This window comes from Equus caballus, chromosome 7 (genome assembly GCF_041296265.1).
Source record: "Equus caballus isolate H_3958 breed thoroughbred chromosome 7, TB-T2T, whole genome shotgun sequence".
In the NCBI taxonomy this organism is placed as follows: domain Eukaryota; kingdom Metazoa; phylum Chordata; class Mammalia; order Perissodactyla; family Equidae; genus Equus; species Equus caballus.
The window spans coordinates 94,375,184-94,394,127 of NC_091690.1; the positions used below are offsets into that span (position 1 = coordinate 94,375,184).

Genomic DNA, 18,944 nt, shown 5'->3' on the forward strand with positions numbered 1-18,944 from the left:
GAACTCGATGAGGAAACCTCCCCTTATGTTCTCACCAAGTGAATGACTACACTCTCAGTGGCTGTAAAGTTGATGAGATGCTTCTTAAGGCATGATACCTGCAAGTTGTAATTATATTGCCCTTATATCCATTGCCTCTTTGAGAAACACTAAACATTTTATGGACTCCATATAATGAAGTTTCTACAATGTCTTCAAGGCACAGAAAAAATAAATTTAAAGGTAGTGTTCATTGTAAGATCAAAGTATCAAAAAAGGTTCGAGCTGTCTTCTAGCCACATAATATTTTCTTTAATGTTGAAATTTAAGAAGTTTTCATTGTTCCGATGATCAAAGGCTTGTCTCAAATTGTCGGATGTGGTTGCACTAGTGCAAGAAGATACTTCGCTGCAAATCTTAGACTATCTTCCCCATGACAATGACCTCAAGTGATGCCCACACAAAAAAGGGTTTTGAAGTCAAATAGATTTGGAAAATAGTTATATCATATCTCCTTCTAAGAGATTTATGCTGCATTTGTGCATTATGAAGAAGTAGATTTCAAATTCTATTGTGAGTCTGCATGGCTGGAGTGCTGATTAAAAATGCAAGCCCCATACTAATAGGACTGAATTATTACCCAGGAGTGTTATTTTTTAACAATCACCTTACGTGATTACGTGGACAGATCATTCAAGACCAAACTCCAAGAAATTGTGTGTTAAAAGCTCTGAGAACTACTTTAAATATAACTGTTTAATGTTCACATAAACTTTTTCCCCAAACTTATGTAGCCTTTGAATCCCATTATTCCAAAATGTATTTTGGGAAATCCTACACTATGCAGGGAACTTTCTGCGTTGATCATGTGTTTTGAGCTTGATTGCATATACTTATTTTAGTTAATTTCTCAAGGGCTGTAAGCAAGTATAATAAAATCAAAGGCCAGTTGTATTATCACAGTAGAATAATTATAACTTTTCCAGGGGAATTTTAGATTCTAGGTCTAACTCAAACCCACGCAACATAAAAAGAAACAAATTTCTTTCTCAGGTAGTGTAGAAGATTCCTCTGTATATCTGCTAAAATTCTCTGAAATCAGGTAGTCAAGGTTTCGACTATCAATTTCTAGTATTATAGTTACAGTCTTACTTTTCCACTATACTGTAGGCTGATTTAGAAGAAGGGGCTGTGTGTAACTATTTTGGAACCTCTATCAAATATACCTATATTCAATCATATGAAAAAATCAGGCATTTTAAAAAATTCTAATAATTGAATTATTTTCATAGCCAATTTTTTTTTATTCATTTAGTATTTATTCAGAGATTATATATTGGCCACTTGCTGTCTGGTAAACATCTAGCTTGGATTTAGGGTTGATACATGTAGCCTCTATCTTCAAGGAACTTACAAGATACCAAAGAGCTGGACATGCTTATACATAGAAAACAACATTAAGTGCTAAAATTTTAATATTCATGGTATCTTTAGAGGAGGAAAGTGTGACTAAGTCTATCTAGTGTTGGAAATGATGTGCTAGGGTCAGAATGAGTAGCTGTTTTCAGGATGTCACAGTGAAGAGAGACTTTTATGAGGGTGGGGTGGCATACATATAGGCATAGAAGGGTAAAGTGACATCGTGTGTGTTCAGTTAAGGCGAAGATAGTGTGAGACTAGGGAGCATGTAAAAATAACTTTGCTCTAAAATCTGAATTGGAGTAGGTTAAATCTTCTATACATCCTCTTTGTTTATCATCTACTTGTAGAATTTATGGAATGTTAGCGTTCCAAGTTGGTTTAGGTATCCTCTTTCTATTTGACCCCAAGGAAACAAGCTGACTTGTCCAAGGTCAGAGCTAATCAGTGGCCACGGACTATTAAACTGCTGGGCTCTATTTTACACATGGAAAGGATCATGGAAAATTATCAAAAAATATCTTACCCTAAACAATTTTTATAGTTACTTTAAAAATGTGTTTATAATAAAGAGGAAGAAAAAAAGGAAGGGAGGGTGGGAGAAGGAGAGGCAATAAGAAAAGGAGAATTGAAGAAAGGAGGACAAAGAAGGAAGAAAGGATCGGAGGGAGAGAGGGTGAAAGGGAAAATTCAATATTTTAACCTTGGTTAAAATGGAAATGAAGCCCAACTGGAATATGCTGCCTGCAATTCATCTTCTTCAAAACTGTTAAGGCTAATAAGATGAGATTTGCTGGTTAGTAAAATACAGGATCTTATCCCCAGAAATATGATCTTTTTTAAGATATTGAAGATTTTTTGCTAGGCAAATTGATAACCGTGTTGCTTAAATTGCTTCCTGGCTTGCAATATCGGTGTTCCTGGAGGCATACAGACCACTGACACATTTAAATCTTAAAGTGTAGACACGTCACAGATATAGTAGTTTTATAATTCTTTACTTCTGTTAACATTTTTCAAAGAAAGAACTTCCCATGGGAATTGAACTGTGTTATGGTAGCTGACTGCTGAAGACCCCTGAGATCCCCAAACCAACCACAAATACTTCGTCTCTCCTTAGATCCCACTCAAGTTGTGGGACCCTTTCAGCTTGATCAAAGTGAAGGAATTTTCTCAATAGGAAGAATTCATGAGAGTTTTTCTATTGTCTTCCTTTTTTTAATTTAACTTCATTGGCTTATTTTCAACTGCAGCTTGTCCAAGACAAGACTTGTTTAACGAAGCAGGAAGAAAATTCCCCAAGCCTTGACACTGCAAAATCAGAGCCTGCCCCACAGGTATTGTCTGTTTGTTTATTTTGATTAAGTCAGAAGATACTTCTTGAATCCATTGGGTTCGATGATTTTCTCTCTTGCTCTAGCTGAAACAGAGATGTTGTATTGGCTTCTACAAGAGGCTTCCTTCACCTAGTGCTTCTGGACCTTTCCATGAGCACTCTGCCTACCAATAAGCTTTTGGTTTGGTTCCCTGCTGTCCTCAGACGCATAAGGGTGAGGGAGATGTCCCCTCCCCCCAACTCAGAAAACAAACAAAAATGAACAGAGAGCAAAAAACATGCATCTATTCCTTATAGGACAAAGAAGATTAAAAGAAGATTTTAGGAAGCAGAGGAGGTAGAAAGAAGAACATATTCCCTACAGAAATGAACACAACTCAGGAGATTAATTCTGAGCTTCTATATAGACTGTTCTATATCTGAACAAAAATATTCCATCATAGAAATTCTTAGGGTTCATTCCACTTAACACAACATTTCTCAATGTTTGGGTTAAATTAATCAGAGTTGAATGGCTTGGCCAAAGTTTTCTCAAAATAGTTTTTGAAATATCTTGCCGTTTGTAGACAGTATTTCATGTGCGTTCATGCAGTATTAACATATTTACATTTATTTTATTTTTGCTTTCTGTAAGATATATGCTGGGATATATGAATTTACATTACTATTCTGTTAGGATTGTAATTTTTACCTTAAAAATATATTTATTTTGACTCAACTAATTGTCATTTCTGTACTGTTTAGCAGAAATTGGAAATACCTCCCTGTATGGATTGTAAGGTGAAAAAAAGCCCAGAAAAACAATTGACCAGCTTCGAAGGGAGAGCAACTAGAGAAGAAAAAATACTGTAAATATCAAGAAACTGTGTTAAAAAGCATCCATTTGCTATTGTCTTCATACTCTTTCTAGACCACAGGCTTGATAGAAATACTAAGTTTTTAAAGCATGCAACTTTTTCATAATTTTATGTAACTTTATAAAGTAGTCTACACATTTTCCAAAAGATTCCAGGCCAATTATGATCCGTAAGCAATAACCTAATTAAAATGGATATCCGCAATCATAAATACTCATTGTCATCAGTCAATTGCCCAGTATAAATTTGTCTGTTTTGAACTCAAATGCAATGTAACGTTTAATTCTTCTGACACATTTGGGTATCTAGTACTTCTATGATCTAGTTTTTTAAATCAACTGGAGGCTAATAAAATATTGTGCATCCTCAGCATTCTTAGAATCTAAATTGTAACCGTATCAAAGATTTTGGACCACACTGGCCAACTGGAGTCACTTTCCTCAAGGTTGAAATCTGTGCTGACTCAAATATATTGTTTATTTGAGGGTGTTTATTGCTATCCTCATTATTGTTATTTTGAGCCACATATAAATAGTGTCAAGGCATTCTGGCAGGGGTTTAGTCAGTTAACAGAATGCATTAAATGTGTTTGGTATGATGTAGACAAAATATCTGGATGAATGACTAAATTTCTGAGACATTGATTAGATTTTTTGGCATTCTATAGACACAGTTCTGTGGTTGTCTGCTGGGAATACTGTGAGTTAGAAATCAAGTTGTTTGAAATGCTCAGCGTGATTTTGGGTATGAAATTTGTGGTGGAATGTGGAATGGAAAGAGGCTTCCAAAATACAAATGTGTGAGCAGATAATATACATTTAAAAATGAAGATTTGATGAAAGTAAAACAGCCATATAGAACCAATGAACCCCAATTTGTATATTTTGTCAAGAAATGTATTAATTAGGCAAATCAATGGCTACGATAATCATTGACGCTAGAGCTCTACATAGGAATATCACTGATCAGTTAAATGTGCTCCTGAATAATCTGAATGTAACTCACAAGCAAGAGGAGCTGACACTTGAGTATGTGATTATCTGATTGATAGGATCAATATTGCATCAAACTTACAGACTCAAATTAATGGGTTAAATGACCCAGTTATTTGTCTGCACTGAACATAGTCACTTCTGCTGGTTAGACCCATTTTGCAAATACAGAAAGCGTATAAAACAATTAGTTTTATAGAATGGATCTGCCAATCCACAATTAATACATTTGGAGCACTGTGTCCTGGCAGGCTGTGTTAGAAGATAGTTAATAAAATATATATATATTAAATGAAATCTATAATCAATAGATGAACTTAAATTCTGGGATATAATGACACACCTTTGATTACAATGACATATTCAAAGAAATTTGGCGTTTTGGAGAAATGGCAAACTATCATTAAAGTAAAAGTAATATTGTGATATATTCATGTAGCAATTGTACTCGCAGAGTAATTCAGTGTCGTTTATCAGTATTTTTCAGATTACAGGCTATCTACGAAAGAAAGAGAATTAGTTTTATAGATGATCCATAGAGTTTTCAGATGAGGTGACCAGGATAACAGAAAAGATCAAGGTTCCTGCTAACTCCTCCTCAGCTCTAAAAATTGTATAATTCTATTAGATGGAATGTTGCCAGTTTCCTGAGTCCTATTCCTTGTAATTTCCCCACTGAACCCAGAAACCCTAACCAGCTCCAAAGCTTTACGAAAGGGAAGCAGATACTTTGGTTTTAATTTCAGTTCACTTTCACACCCTCGTCCTGTGCCCCAGCTTCCCTCCTAGACTCTGAATCCTACCGAAAATTAGTCACCATTTCACCTTAGCACAGGATGTTTGGAGGCATGTTTAGAATGAATCAAAAGAATCAGGCTTATATTTTCTGAAATTTTTATAGGGTAACATTGAAAGGTGAGAATTGGGCTTAATCTTCATCAAATTTGAATAACTTCATTTGTAAATTATCTTTTCTATGCTCTAAATTCCTATTCTAACATGTGACAATATAGTCTCTTTGCTTCTCTTAATTACTAGCATGATCAAGTGGGCTTTGAATGAGTGTAATATATATACTTTTTTTCTTTAATGATAAATAGCATTTTGCAGCCTGTAGAGCTTACTGTGGTATATTCATGGCATTATTTGTTTCAAAAGAAAAATAATTTGTAGTCAAAGAGCTTTATAAATATTTTTAAGAAATATTCTGAGTTCCCTTTAATAATTAAGTAAAGAATTATTTTTTACTATATTCCATGACTTTACCATAATGAACGCATTTTATTTCTCTGAATCCTTTAATTTCTTTAAAATAGCATCAGAGAGGTTTAAAATGTTTTACTTACATATGTGGCTTTTGTCTACAAGAGAGGTGACATTTCTTATTATTTCTTTTAATTAACAGCTATATAAGTAGGTGTTGTTTTTGAGGAGTTAACATTCATAGTCTGACTATTCTCATGTGGAAGAAAACATTAACCTAAATGTTGAATATAGATTGTACAGTTCTATCATGTACCTTAATGGTAAGCAGTGAAAGATTACTTATGCTTTGCAGAATGCGAATTAATTCCTGTTGAGAAACAAACATACTTTCCAATGGAATAATGTATTTTAATATAGGTACTACCGGAACTAACAATTTATTTCTCTCTCGTTATTTTTAAATACAAACCAATGCTATACATTCACTTTAAGTTAAGAATTTGTTTTGGATTGTGTACTTCCTTTTTATATGCATTAACTATGTAGATTGAACTAGTGCCTGAAATGTATATGAGCTAAATGAATACTGACTGTGTTTATCCAATGCCAACATTTTCAGATGAAAAGTGAAAAATTCGGTAACTCGTCTGGATGTGTTTTTCTGTGTGATCTCAAATCTCTAAGTACTGCATAGACTAGATGGCTAACTATGTTATTTCATTCTTTAATCATATACTTAGCATTGCAGTGCTATTTCAGACATAATTCTCTCTCATAAAATATGCTGGATTACAAGTCTAAAAGTTATATGTGAAAGAGACGTTTACGGTTTAGATGGACAACGTGGATAGCCGGATTAAAACAATATTTGTAAACTTTGCTATAATGGAATCTTTTCTTTTTATAGCTCTGTCACCTTGATTGGCACTAATTGCAGCAGAGGCTGAAATAATTATTGACACCATAGAGTCAAGTGAGCTGGGCAGACCTGGGCAATAGTGAAAACATATGCCTGTTTACTTAGGGGGCATTTTCTTAGTCATTTATGCAGTCTTAGGTTTCCCCAAACTATTTGCTCCCATCTGGATTATGTTACATATTAATAGTCAAGTGATGAATAATAAAAGGTACTGAAAGATGGCCTCTTTTTGCTCAATAAAGATGTGTCACCAAGACTACAATGTATATTATCCTACATAAACTAATTGAAAAAGCAAATATTAACATTAAAAATAGTACTTGCTTCTGTGTATCACTAAGAACTTTTTTGAAATGTCCTCCTGGAAATTTCTTCAACCTCTCTTTGCTATGTCCCAGAAATCTTTTCTTTTATTTAATGTGTTGTTTTTTCTTTAATAGAGTTCCATGATGACAGACATTTTTGTTTTGTTCACGAATTAGTCTCAAGTGTGTGGAACTCACTGCCTCACAGAAGGAGCTCAAATATTCGTGGAATGAATTCAGAACCTGAGGAAGGACGGGCAGCAGCAAGGGAGCCCATCCTTGTACGATAACAGGGGCCTGTGGGCCGTCGTTGTCTTTTAGGGAGAGACAGTACATATCGTGGTTTAGTTTTGGTTTTTTCTTTGTTTTGTTTTTAGGCTATTTGTCCTTTGCCTTTTTCTCTGAAAAGTTTATCAACAGGCCTGTGGCTGCGACTTTAAGCAGAGTAGGTAAGGCGCTCCTGGGTGAATTTTGGAATGCGGCTCGATGAAGTAGCGTGTATGTGTCCTGAGTTGGAACGAGCTTTGACACCTCTAGACTTGCACAGGCCACTTAATTTCTTTTAGTATTAGTTTCTAACCTCTTGGACCTTAAGTAGTTGGACTTAAATCAGAGATTTTCCTCTTCATTCTGCTGAGCCTAGTCATTTAGCAGACATAACGCAAGAGTTGCTGAGGAGGTAAAAGAACTTGTGGAGGATGGGGCTGTGGATCCACAAACCCTCACCGTCAGTCAACTAGAGTATCTGTTCTTTTACATAATTTATCTGTTAGGCTTACACATTCTACATATACTTTTTTTTGAAAAGCTCCTGTAAATTTTTCTCTTCTTTTTGCTGGGAAATAGTCACTCAGAGCTAAGATGTGTTGCCAATCTTCCTCTCTCTTTTTTTTTCTTTCTTCTCCCCAAAGCCCCAGTACATAGTTGTATATTTTAGTTATAAGTCCTTCTAGTTCTTCTATGTGAGCTGCCACCACAGCATGACTACTGACAGATGAGTGGTGTGGTTCCATGCCTGGGAACTGAACCCAGGCTGCTGAAACGGAGCATGCCAAACTTCAGCCACTAGACCGTCAGGGCTGGCTCTGCATATACTTTTAATGGAGCAAGGGAGTCCAAGTCTAAAGTGATTTGAAGATCACTGAATAAAATAATCTCTATGATCCCTTCTCCCATTGTTTATCACTCGGCCAATCATTCGATCATACCGTAAATATTCTTTGAGATTCTAAAACGTGCCTACCATTCCACTTTTTGTTGAGGATCTAATGGTAAGCAAAAGTAGTACTTATGAGTACTAATCTTGCACTTAATATGTGCCAGCCACTGTTTTAAATTTAAAGAAATATTAGTTAGATATTCTCAGAATTATTTGAGAAATATATTACAATTATCTCTGTTTCACAGAGGAACACATTGAGGTAGGAAAATGTTAATTGAATTGCCCAAGATGACATAGCTAGTAAGAGGAAGAGGTGGGATACAGACTTGGCAATGCGTTGCTGGGATCTACCTGCTCCCAGCTTCCACTTCACCACACTGCCTGTCCTGCAAAGAACAGGACAGAGAAAGAAGCAGCCACTAACACAGGAAGCACACAGACAAATGCATGATTGCTAAAAAGAGAAACCAGGCTTCTCTTTCCAGCATGCTACAGGTCAGGGGCATGCGACATAATGTACCCTTGTTGTATGATGCCTTCACTGAGAAGATGATATCAAACTAAGATTAATGAATATATAATATTTTCATGGATGTCTAAAAAATAAATTTTGTAGTATTCTCAGATACTGGCTAACAATATTTGAAAGTGAGCACTTGAATTCAAGTATACACATAGTTGTGAATTAGTTCTGTTAGAAAATGAAAACATCATATGGGAAAATTGCCATTTCTTTCTAGTCCCTGAAAGCTGGGATATATGAGTCTACTAGGTATAGGTGACAAGACATGCAGGTTTCTTCCATGGAAACCTTTAAAATAGATTACTTCTATTTTTTTCTTTTTTCTTTTTTTGTTTTTTGGTGAGGAAGATTCACCTGGAGCTAACATCCATTGCCAATCTTCCTCTTTTTTTTGAGGAAGATTAGCCCTGAGCTAATGTCTGTACCAGTCTTCCTCTACTTTGTATGTGGGACACCGCCACAGCATGGCTGATGAGTGGAGTAGGTCCTTGCCCTGGATCCGAACCTGCAAACCCAGGCCACCAAAGCAGAGTGCACAGAACTTTAACCACTCGGCCATGGGGCCAGGCCCCAGTTTCTTCTACTTTCTTTTATTAAAATAGAAATTTTCATTTCTCAGGCTTCTGCCTGTGATATTGTCTCTCTCCTTCCCTGAAAAGCCATGCCTTTGATGTCACATTCACCGACCAGAACTTCTGTGCAGTCCTTCTCTTGTTCCGCTACGGCATTTGCATCAGAAGTAAAGCAAATGTGTGTACGTGTTGCCCCCTCTCCCCTTCTTCGTCTTCCCCACTCCTAAATTCCTTAATTCCTTCAAGAGCACCATTTCACTTCATATCCTGTAGACACAGTGGCATCTTGGGAAGGCGTATAATGCAATATATTTGTTCCCAGAAAATCAGGCACTATTTGGGCTCCTGGAAGAAGCAGTTGACCTCTACACCTGCTTAACTGCTCAATGAGCATTCTTCCATGGGCAATATCTCTCCCAAGGGGGAGGAGAAGAGAGAGCAACTGTAGGGGATCATGTCATTTTCCTGACTCTGGCTTATCTTTACTACTTTTTTCATGATGAAGTACCCATTAAAAGTAAGTCAAGAGACAGATATTCAGCAGATGGTCCCAGCTCAGGTTTAGGAGATACAGCAGAATTGCGCAGAGAATGAACACCTCTTATGAATTCCCGTTAAATTAACCACACATTCAAGGTGACAAGTTGGTGCTTTTTCTTCTGCAAATTGCAGTTTGATCCGTTTAGATTTCTCAAACCTTGATGCTAAAACTGAAAGAATGTTTGGGTTGGAAATTCCCAAAGCTGCTCTTCATGCCTTTCCTTGGAATAACGTAAGTATGTAAATCTTAGTGTCCACTTGCAGAGGGTCCACATCTTGAAATGGTCATGTTTCCAACATGAGTCATATATGCTGCTGACGCTTTGCTTAAGCAAGCCACTGAGAATGACTTCATCAGGTGATTCTGACACAGAGAAAGACAGGCAGTACAACTGGGAAAGAAAACAGATACTGAAGAGCACACTTTAAATCCACTCTGTTAATCCCTGAAACAAATCCCCCTGAAGTATATGTGGCCTAAATAAAACTGAATGTATTTATTAAATGTGCTTCTGGTCATTTGTTACCCAGCAAATATGCAGAAAATTTAACGCATATTAGAGTAATTAATGTTTGCATAAAAGGTGTGAGATAGAGAAGAAACATTCTCTGAATCAGCAGAACTGTGTGTTCAATAAAGTAAATTAGATCATTATCAAGTTGATGAAATGAACTCTCATCCTTGAAAAAGAATACACCTTCTCTCATTTCATCCTCTTGGTCCTAAAATGAGCAGTTTGTTTGTGTTTTATGCATTTGTGTGTTTTCAACTTAACATGATTAGAGAGAAGAAGGTGGTGAAATACGAATCCTGGAAGAAATATCCTCCTTCTCCCCCGATAGGGACATAGACTAGTTTCTTGGATGAAGACTTAGGGCAGATCTTTCTCCTCTATAATATTAATCCTACTGACTGCCATTTCTCCTTTCAGTATCACTTCATTTGGGGCACTTAAAGGTTTTTTTTGGTATTGGAGTTTGGGGTGGGGGAGGAATTTAAAAGTGTTTTGGTATTGGAGTCCACAAATAAATTTCAGATATTTCTAGGATGTGTTTGTTTTGTCTATGGACATATTGAAACCTAATAACTGCTCATGTATCTTCTCATACACAGGTATGTGCACTGCATGCATTTGTGCATGCTCCTGTTTGCACATGCCCATTATAGACGTTACTATAGTGGTTTCTATGCACATTTATGCTTTCCGGAATTTTCGAACATTCTAATTTGTGCATGCACAAATTTAGCATATGAATATCTTCGTGTGTTTACGTTTCTATCTTTGTATGTACACGCCTGTAGGCATGTGTTCATGGGTATAAATTCAGCAAAATATCCACATATCAGTCAATTGCCGTTTTTGCTGCCACGATTCCATTCCTATTTACATGTTTCATGTTATTTTAACACAGAAATTCTAAGAGCACAATTGATAACTGTGTATGTATACATTAGTAAATGTCCAGTGATCTTGCAATGAACACACTATGCTAATTTAGGCTGTGGAAATGGGCACAACATATTAGCCTCTCAAATCAGCCATTTGAAGTAGACAATCACCCCATCCCTCAAATACACAGGCTTAGCTCAGGTACCTCTTTATGTCTGTTCATTGGTCTACAAGTTAGACCCAGACTAGGAAATTACATGTGGGGTCATTTGCTGGGTGTCCTAAAAAGGGGAATTCCTTTTATCATGGTTTTGCATTCCCGGAGCCTCAGAGGAATTTTAACAACTATCCTGACAGTAACCAAAATATTTTTTACTTGGGAAAAGTGAAGTAAGTAATTATACTAGTAATTATCCTATCCACTCTGACTGTACTGGAGGAAAGGGACACTGTTAGAGAAATAAAAGGAAATCATAAGACCAGGGAAAGGGAGGAATTTCATTATCTCAAATGATAATGAGAGAATGTTCTTATAACAGAAATTTGCTGTAGATGTTTCCAGGCATGGATTACTTTGAAATCACTATGCTTTTGAAAACCAGTGTCTGTTTATGAGAAAATACTTTGCTTAGGTTTTGTCTGTTTAAATAAAGTCATGCATAGTTGCTTTGTCCTTTATGTGTTGTATTTGAAATTTGGGTTAAATACAGTTAAATGCATTGCTATAACTTGCAGAATGACATACTGATCACTCCATGGTGCAATGCAAGATGAACTGGCTTTTACTTAAGATGTGGTATGATTTGTATAATTTTCTTTTCTCAGACAATCTGAAGATGGTTTTTCTGACTGACGCCCACTGCACAGTTTCTAGGAACTCCCATGTCACCAGGTGACCTGATAGCTAATTATTGTCCTTTAACCTATCCTAGAAGTTGTCTCCTATTATTCCTTTAGATATGAATAAACAATGAAAACTCCCTGGTTCTCTCCTCTCAAGGTTGACCTGTGTGCTTCGCTTTGACCAAGGGGTGGCCGGGCACGGTGGGGGTGGTAGATATTGTTAAGAGATCCTCAGAAGGCTTCCTGAGCTTGTGTCTCAGTTTTGCATCTGTAAATACACCACTTCCAGGTCACCTTTACCAAGAGTTCTTCCACTGCATACGGCCATCTAAACCTTTAAGAGTGTAGACATAATTACCTTACAACATGATTATGAGCAAAGCCTTTCAGTCAGACGGTTTGCATTAAATTCTGTGTTCAGCTTCATATTAACTGTGTGACGTCAGACAATTAACCAAACTCTGTGTGTATCAATGTCTTTACCAGCACATTGGGAATAATAAGAAGGCATACTTCATGATAATAATAGCTATTTCCCTTAAGTATTGAATGGGATCATATAAATAGGACAAACAGTAAGCATTTAACAAACACCACCTATTTCTATTTTAAAGGTATCTACACGTACATAGATACCTTCACAAATTCCCAGTAGGAAAATTACTATGGATTTGGGATTGGACACACGTATAGAATATTTCTCTTCGTGTGTGTGTGTGTGTGTGTGTGTGTGAGTGTGTGGTAAGTAGGAGGTATGATTTGTCTTGTTTCCAAAGGAACTCTCCTAATTTTGATTATCCAAAAAAAAAAAAGACTAGTTTATCTAGATCATGCCACGTTGAACTCATATTTTTAAGAAGAATGAGTCAAGACATGCTCATCCTTTTAAAACCCTTGAATAGTTCCATCAAGTGCCTCTCCATTTATTCACACAATATCATCACATAATTTTTCTCCTAAAAACTTCTAATTTCCGTCTAATGTTAAGAGTCAAAAGTACTAATAAAAGGATTCTGTTTATTTGTTTCCCAAGAATTCTACAAAAATGTAATTATTTTCTTTACCTTTCTGGTGTAAATTATTTCGCAGATTGTTTTTTCTTATTTAACTTAACTGATAATGAATAACATTTGCAGAATAAGAGTTTATTTACCCTAACTTGCAAGCATAATGATCTTACTAAGATGTATCATAGGCTGTGATCCAAGGAGATAAACAGTTCCTTTCAAAGCCTAAATGAGTAGGTATATGAATGAAATATTTACATGCTCCAATGATATTTTCATAGAAAAGGAAAAATATTTGCATTCCAGATTGCCTTTGCTTTCCAAGTTTTAAACTTGCAGAGGCCCGGTGCTAGTTTTGCTGGAACTGTTAAAACCCCAATAAAACATTAATCAAAATGAAGCCTCACTTCCAGTTTTACAGTAGAAATGATTCTATGCACATTCATTACTTTTTTGAAATCAGATTTTTATTCTCATTTGGGAAATAGAAGCATCTACTTTCCTTTTCAATCTTTCTCCATCCCCACTTCAAAGCTCCGGAGCAAGTGGCCTGCTTTACACCCCTCCTGCACGTTCCCCTTTAATTTGAGGGAAGCGTGTGAGCTGACTCCTTCCTGAGGTGCCCTGAAATTTCTTTTGAGGGAATAAATGAGATAAGGTCTCTGTGGATCTACAAGCCCTTGAAAAGTTTGGAGCTCTTATAACCAACACACATACTAAATACACCGTTTTTACCCTTTTGAACTACTCTAACAATTTTCTAAGTTGTCCTTCTGTACCACTCTTGCCCCTACAATCTAGTCACCACATCGGTAAGAGTGTCCTTACCAATTCTTGAAATAAAGAACTTACATCATGACATTCCTCTCCTTAAAATTACCCAACGTTTTCCAATATCATTGAAAATTGTATTTTAGAAAACATTATCCTCATTATGGCCTACAAGGCCCTGCAGTACGGGGTCTCCCTCTCTTGGCCTCATTTCCCACCACGCTCCCTGGGACTCCCTTGGCTCCATTTCTACTGGCCTCTTTGCTGTCCCTTGGACTTGCTGAGAAGCTCCTGTCTCAATGTTCAGCACCTGCTGGTCTCTCTGCCTGGAGTGTTCTTTCTTTAAATATTTATCCAGCTCATTTGGTTCTATTCTCTACTCAAATTTCTCTGTGTAAGAAGGATTATCCTTGACTCTCTGCCTAAAATGGTACCACTGTCCCCACCACTCTACTGGCATCACTGTGTATCCCCTAAACTTGCTTGTCTTCTCTGCATGAAATGCATCACTATGTAACCTTATTTTACACATGTATTTGTAAACACATTTTGTCCGTCTCCTACTTCTAAAATCTAATCTCCTGGAGATCAGGGCTTTGTCTGTTTTCTCATTGCCTTCTCCGCAGAGTCCGGCAGGTAAGTGCTCGGTGGATGCTGGAAGCAATAAGTGTAGAATGCACTTTCTCAAATGGCTTCACTGCTTCCTTGTCCTGGCAGTGAGGGGAGACTCTGAAAGTTGAAAAAAATCCTCAGGCCAGGCCATGGCTCTGTCACTTGGAGAAAAAGCAGCCTATTGGCCTTGGGAGAGTCACTCAAAGCAGAAAATGTAAGATTTGGGCATTTATATTCTATGGGACTCTGATGACTGGCACTTATTATCCCCCACCCAAGTTTCCATAAATCTGTGATAAAACTGCTTGCTAAACAATGAGCAGAAACAAAAAAGTTTAACTCTAAATCTAATATAAAAAAAGAATAGCATAGCTTTTCTTAAGTAGAATGATGAAAGAATTTGAAACAAGGATAGGTGACTTTTAGCAAAAAAGTTACTTTTCATAGGAGATCAGCTTATCAGACTATGAATGTGATCAACTGAATACTTCAGGTGACTTGTCCAAGGCACATGAAACCACAACTGAGAAAGTCGGTGTTGTCACACCTCCCTAGCATGTAATGTGCCCCTGCATCTGACCTTATGTTAACATTACCAAAACAGATTCCTGGGCCATCGTCTAGAATTACTGAAACAGTAATTCAGAGGACTCTGCATTTTTATTCCTATTCCAGATGAACCTATGAAAACTGAAGTTTAAACCACCACAGTGTTTATGACATGTTGCCTATATATAACTACCATTCTTACTTCCCATTTTCCCATTATATGTGAGCTACCTAGTTATAAAAATTTGCCCTGTTTTAAGGTTTTTCTTTGCAGTACACGTACAAGCTCTTCGTGACAGAAAATGTGTCCACTGTCTTCCAAGCGCTACAGATTTCCAGCCAGTAGGGAAGCAAAGTTGCTTGTCTCCCCCTTTCTGGTGTACTTCTCGCACAGCAAAGAGCATGCCAGACAATGTCATCAAATTGGCAAGGCAATGGCTTTGTTTCATCTTCCTGCTTGCATGTATTAAAATATTGAACATGGTCACTGATGACTGATGATACTAATAACTACCCTAACAGCAATTGACTGCCATGCAGGATGACTGTAATGGGTGTCTATAATGGCAGCCCTTTCTGGAAGCTCCTGGATTCACTATCTTTATGTAATTGTAAACTCTTTTGAACGCTATTTTTATTCCCCCCTTCAAGATAAGGGGTTTCTGTAGTTGGCAATAGATTTTAGGTCTTATAGGGACCATCAGATGTCTTTTAGTGGAGGAACAAGAACTGTAGCCAAAATCAAGAAAAGGGAGATAAGAAAAAGAATGAAATTGCAGAAGCTAGAAGTTTGCCTCCACTGTTGTCAGAGAAGTGACTGTGAAGGAACAAATTGGTTATTATTGATGATTGTGAAAGAGATTATCATGTGATGATTTTTAACAAGTTTGCTTGTGGGTGGGTCATTAAGGAACCTGAACTTGGACCATTTTTCAAATATATTATAGAGTTGGCCTCAGGCCCTTCCATGCCTTCAAAGAAGATTAGGAAATGCAGCTGGCCAGAATGAGGTTGCTATTTCGTCTCCCTCAAGAAGCAGCAAGAATTCCAAAATTTATTTTTACTTTTTTTCTGAGTGGGCTTTGAGTCAAGATACCAGCCTAAATCTTTGATAAAGAGATGAGAACCAGGGGAATAAAATGCAAATCAGAACATTTCACTCTTTATGCTCAACTTTTTCATTACTTACAGTCCAAACTTCTCACCAAGAACCACCAAGTCCTAGAATATCTGGCCTCTGGCCATTTCAAATTTGACCACATCCCCTGCCACTCACTGCTTCTCTCACTGCCCTCCAGCATAATGGCTGGCAACATACTTATAATACATGCTACAGAAATCTTACCTCTGCTGCTAATCATAATAGCAAATACTTGTAGAGTTGTTGTGATGCTCCAGTAAGTATTCTAATCACATCATAGATGTTTTAACTCATTCTTCACTATAATCAGTGAAATATGTTATCAATTTCCCATTTTCTACCTGAGAACCCTGAGGAACAGAGAATTTAAGTAAATCATCCAAGATCACATACCCAGCATGTGGCAGAGCTGGATTAAAACCAAGGCAGTTTGACTTCAAAGCTGATATTCTTAACCACTGTGCCTCTCTACAAACAGACCACAACTCTTCCTTGCTTGATACACTCCAATATCTGGCCTTCTCATTTAAAATAAAATCCAGTGTTGGGGTTCTGATTCCTGTCTGTCCCTTTACATTTATCCTTTCCCATAAAATCAGTTTCATAATATGCAGGGCCCACGGCAAAATAAAAATGTGGAACCATTGTTCAAAAATAATTAATTCTATTATGACAGTGACAGGAGAGCATCAAACCAAGTGGAGGGCCCTTTAGAGATGCAGGGCCCTTAAGTGCAAAGGTGGCACACCTATGATACAGACCCTGTCTCCCATCATTGTCTCTTTTACTCACTGAGCTCCAGAGGTGCTGTCCTCCTTGCTGCTTCTTGATTACTCCAAACTGCTTCTGCCTGGGGCCTCTTGAACTTGTAGTTCTTGTTGCTGGGAAGTCTCCTTACCACCAATCTCAAAGACATGTGGAACATCAAGTGTACCAGTATAAGTATGGTGGCAATTCCAGAAAGAAAGGAGAGTGATAAAGGGGAAGAAAGAACATCTGAAGAAATAATGGCATAATGGCACTCAATAGAAGATTAGAGGATTTATATCATTAAAAATAATAATCATTGCAGACTTTGATACGATATTTTCAACAATTGATAGAATAACTAGAGAGAATATCAAGAAGAGAATAGGAGACTTGAACAACACTATAAAACAAATAGACTTAACAGAAATCTGTACAGCACTTCACTACCAACAACAAAATATACATTTTTCTCAAGTGCACACGAATCATTCTTCAGGATAAACTTATATTAGACCATAAAATAAGATTAAATAGTTTTAAAATGATTAGAATCATATGAAGTAGCTTCTTTAACCACAATGAAATGAAATTATAAGTAAATAAAAAGAAAATTTGGGAAATTCATAAATATGCAAAAATTAAATCCTGAATAACCAGTAAGTCAAAAAAGAAATCATCAGAGAAATTGGAAAATATGGCAAGATAAATTAAAATGAAAACACAACATATAAAAACTAATGGGATCCAACTAAAATGGTATACATAGAGAAATGTGTAAATGTAAATGTCTCTATAAAAAAATTAAAAAGAGGCCAGTCCCATGGTGTAGTGGTTAAGTTCAGCATGCTCCTCTTCAGTAGTCCAGGTTCACAGGTTCAAATCCCAGGCGCGAACATACACCACTCATCAGCCATGCTGTGGTGGTGACCCACACACAAAATAGAAGAATGCTGGCACAGATGTTAGCTCAGGGAGAATCTTCTTTAGCAAAAAGTAATAAATAAAAAATAAAATATTTCAAATAAATAACATATATCCTATTGGTTCTGCTTCTCTGGAGAATGCTGACACATACAGATTTTGGAATAGAGAGTTGTTCTCAAGGAATAAAATCTTAATGATGAATTTTCTGAATTGGTTCTGGAGTATCCGGCATGAGTTCTAGTCTAAGTATATTTAAAGACACAAATATCTCTATTTTCAATGGTAGCGAAAGTACTGGTAGTCCACTCCATAATGGGGCAATAGAGATACACAAAGCACCAGTATTGGATATTCCTAATCAAAAACTCATAAAAGTCATATTCTGACTGGCTATGCATTTGATATCTTAGAACATTTTCATCAATTTAATGGGTTTAATGAAATTTCTGGTTGTTCATAATTACACTGGAGAAAGTAGGGAAAGGAAATATTGAGTTCAGGGATTCAGACTCCCAGCTTAAACTCCTTATGAACGACCTGAATGTGTCTATGACTTCCCTGGAAGACAGGCTTATTTCCTACATCCACAGAGCTGAGATTTCTGAAAATCAGACCCAGAGGCTCATCCTGCAAGAAGCTGAATTACAGCACAAACTGAACTCCCAACCTCACAGGGTGTTTGCTCTTAGAGGGAGGGCATTTGCTGGGGAGGAATGGGATCCTGACAGTTCCCATAGTTGAGCTGGTTTATAGACCTAGAATCTCTTGAATGAGGGGAAGCCAGATCCCCTTCCGGATGGACCCTGTCAAAATTTATACTGTTAAACTTTGTTTCAGCCTTCTTCAAAGGGACCTATGGCCTTTTACCAGGGTGACAGTATGTAAAGAAAAAAAGAGATAATCAGATTTTTAAGGAATTACTGGACCTTGGCTCTGAACTGACGCTAATTCTAGGAGACCCAAAACGTCACTGTGGTCCACCAATCAGAGTAGAGACTTATACAAGTCAGACGGTTAATGAAGTTTTAACTCAGCTTTATCTTAACATGAGTCCGATGCATCCACAATCCTTCATGGTTATTTTCCCAGTATCGGAATGGGTAATTAGAATAGACATACTTAGCAACCGAAGGATTTCCACACTGG

The 18,944-nt window shown here is 37.0% G+C and overlaps 1 protein-coding gene across 6 annotated transcripts in view; it reads left to right on the forward strand.

Moving 5' to 3' along the window:
* LUZP2 (leucine zipper protein 2) overlaps positions 1-6,929 on the forward strand; it is a 457,863-nt gene extending 450,934 nt beyond the window's left edge. For 4 of the 6 annotated variants that reach the window (XM_070273452.1, XM_023646187.2, XM_070273454.1 and 1 more), the window contains 2 exons: positions 2,652-2,735; positions 3,482-6,929. In XM_070273452.1, coding sequence (XP_070129553.1) covers positions 2,652-2,735; positions 3,482-3,586 — 189 coding nt within the window. In that variant the 3' untranslated portion in view covers positions 3,587-6,929. Of the gene's footprint in view, positions 1-2,651; positions 2,736-3,478 lie in introns of all 6 variants that reach the window. The other 2 variants (XM_070273451.1, XM_023646186.2) reach the window with 1 other exon arrangement.
* The last annotated feature ends 12,015 nt before the right edge of the window (positions 6,930-18,944 follow it).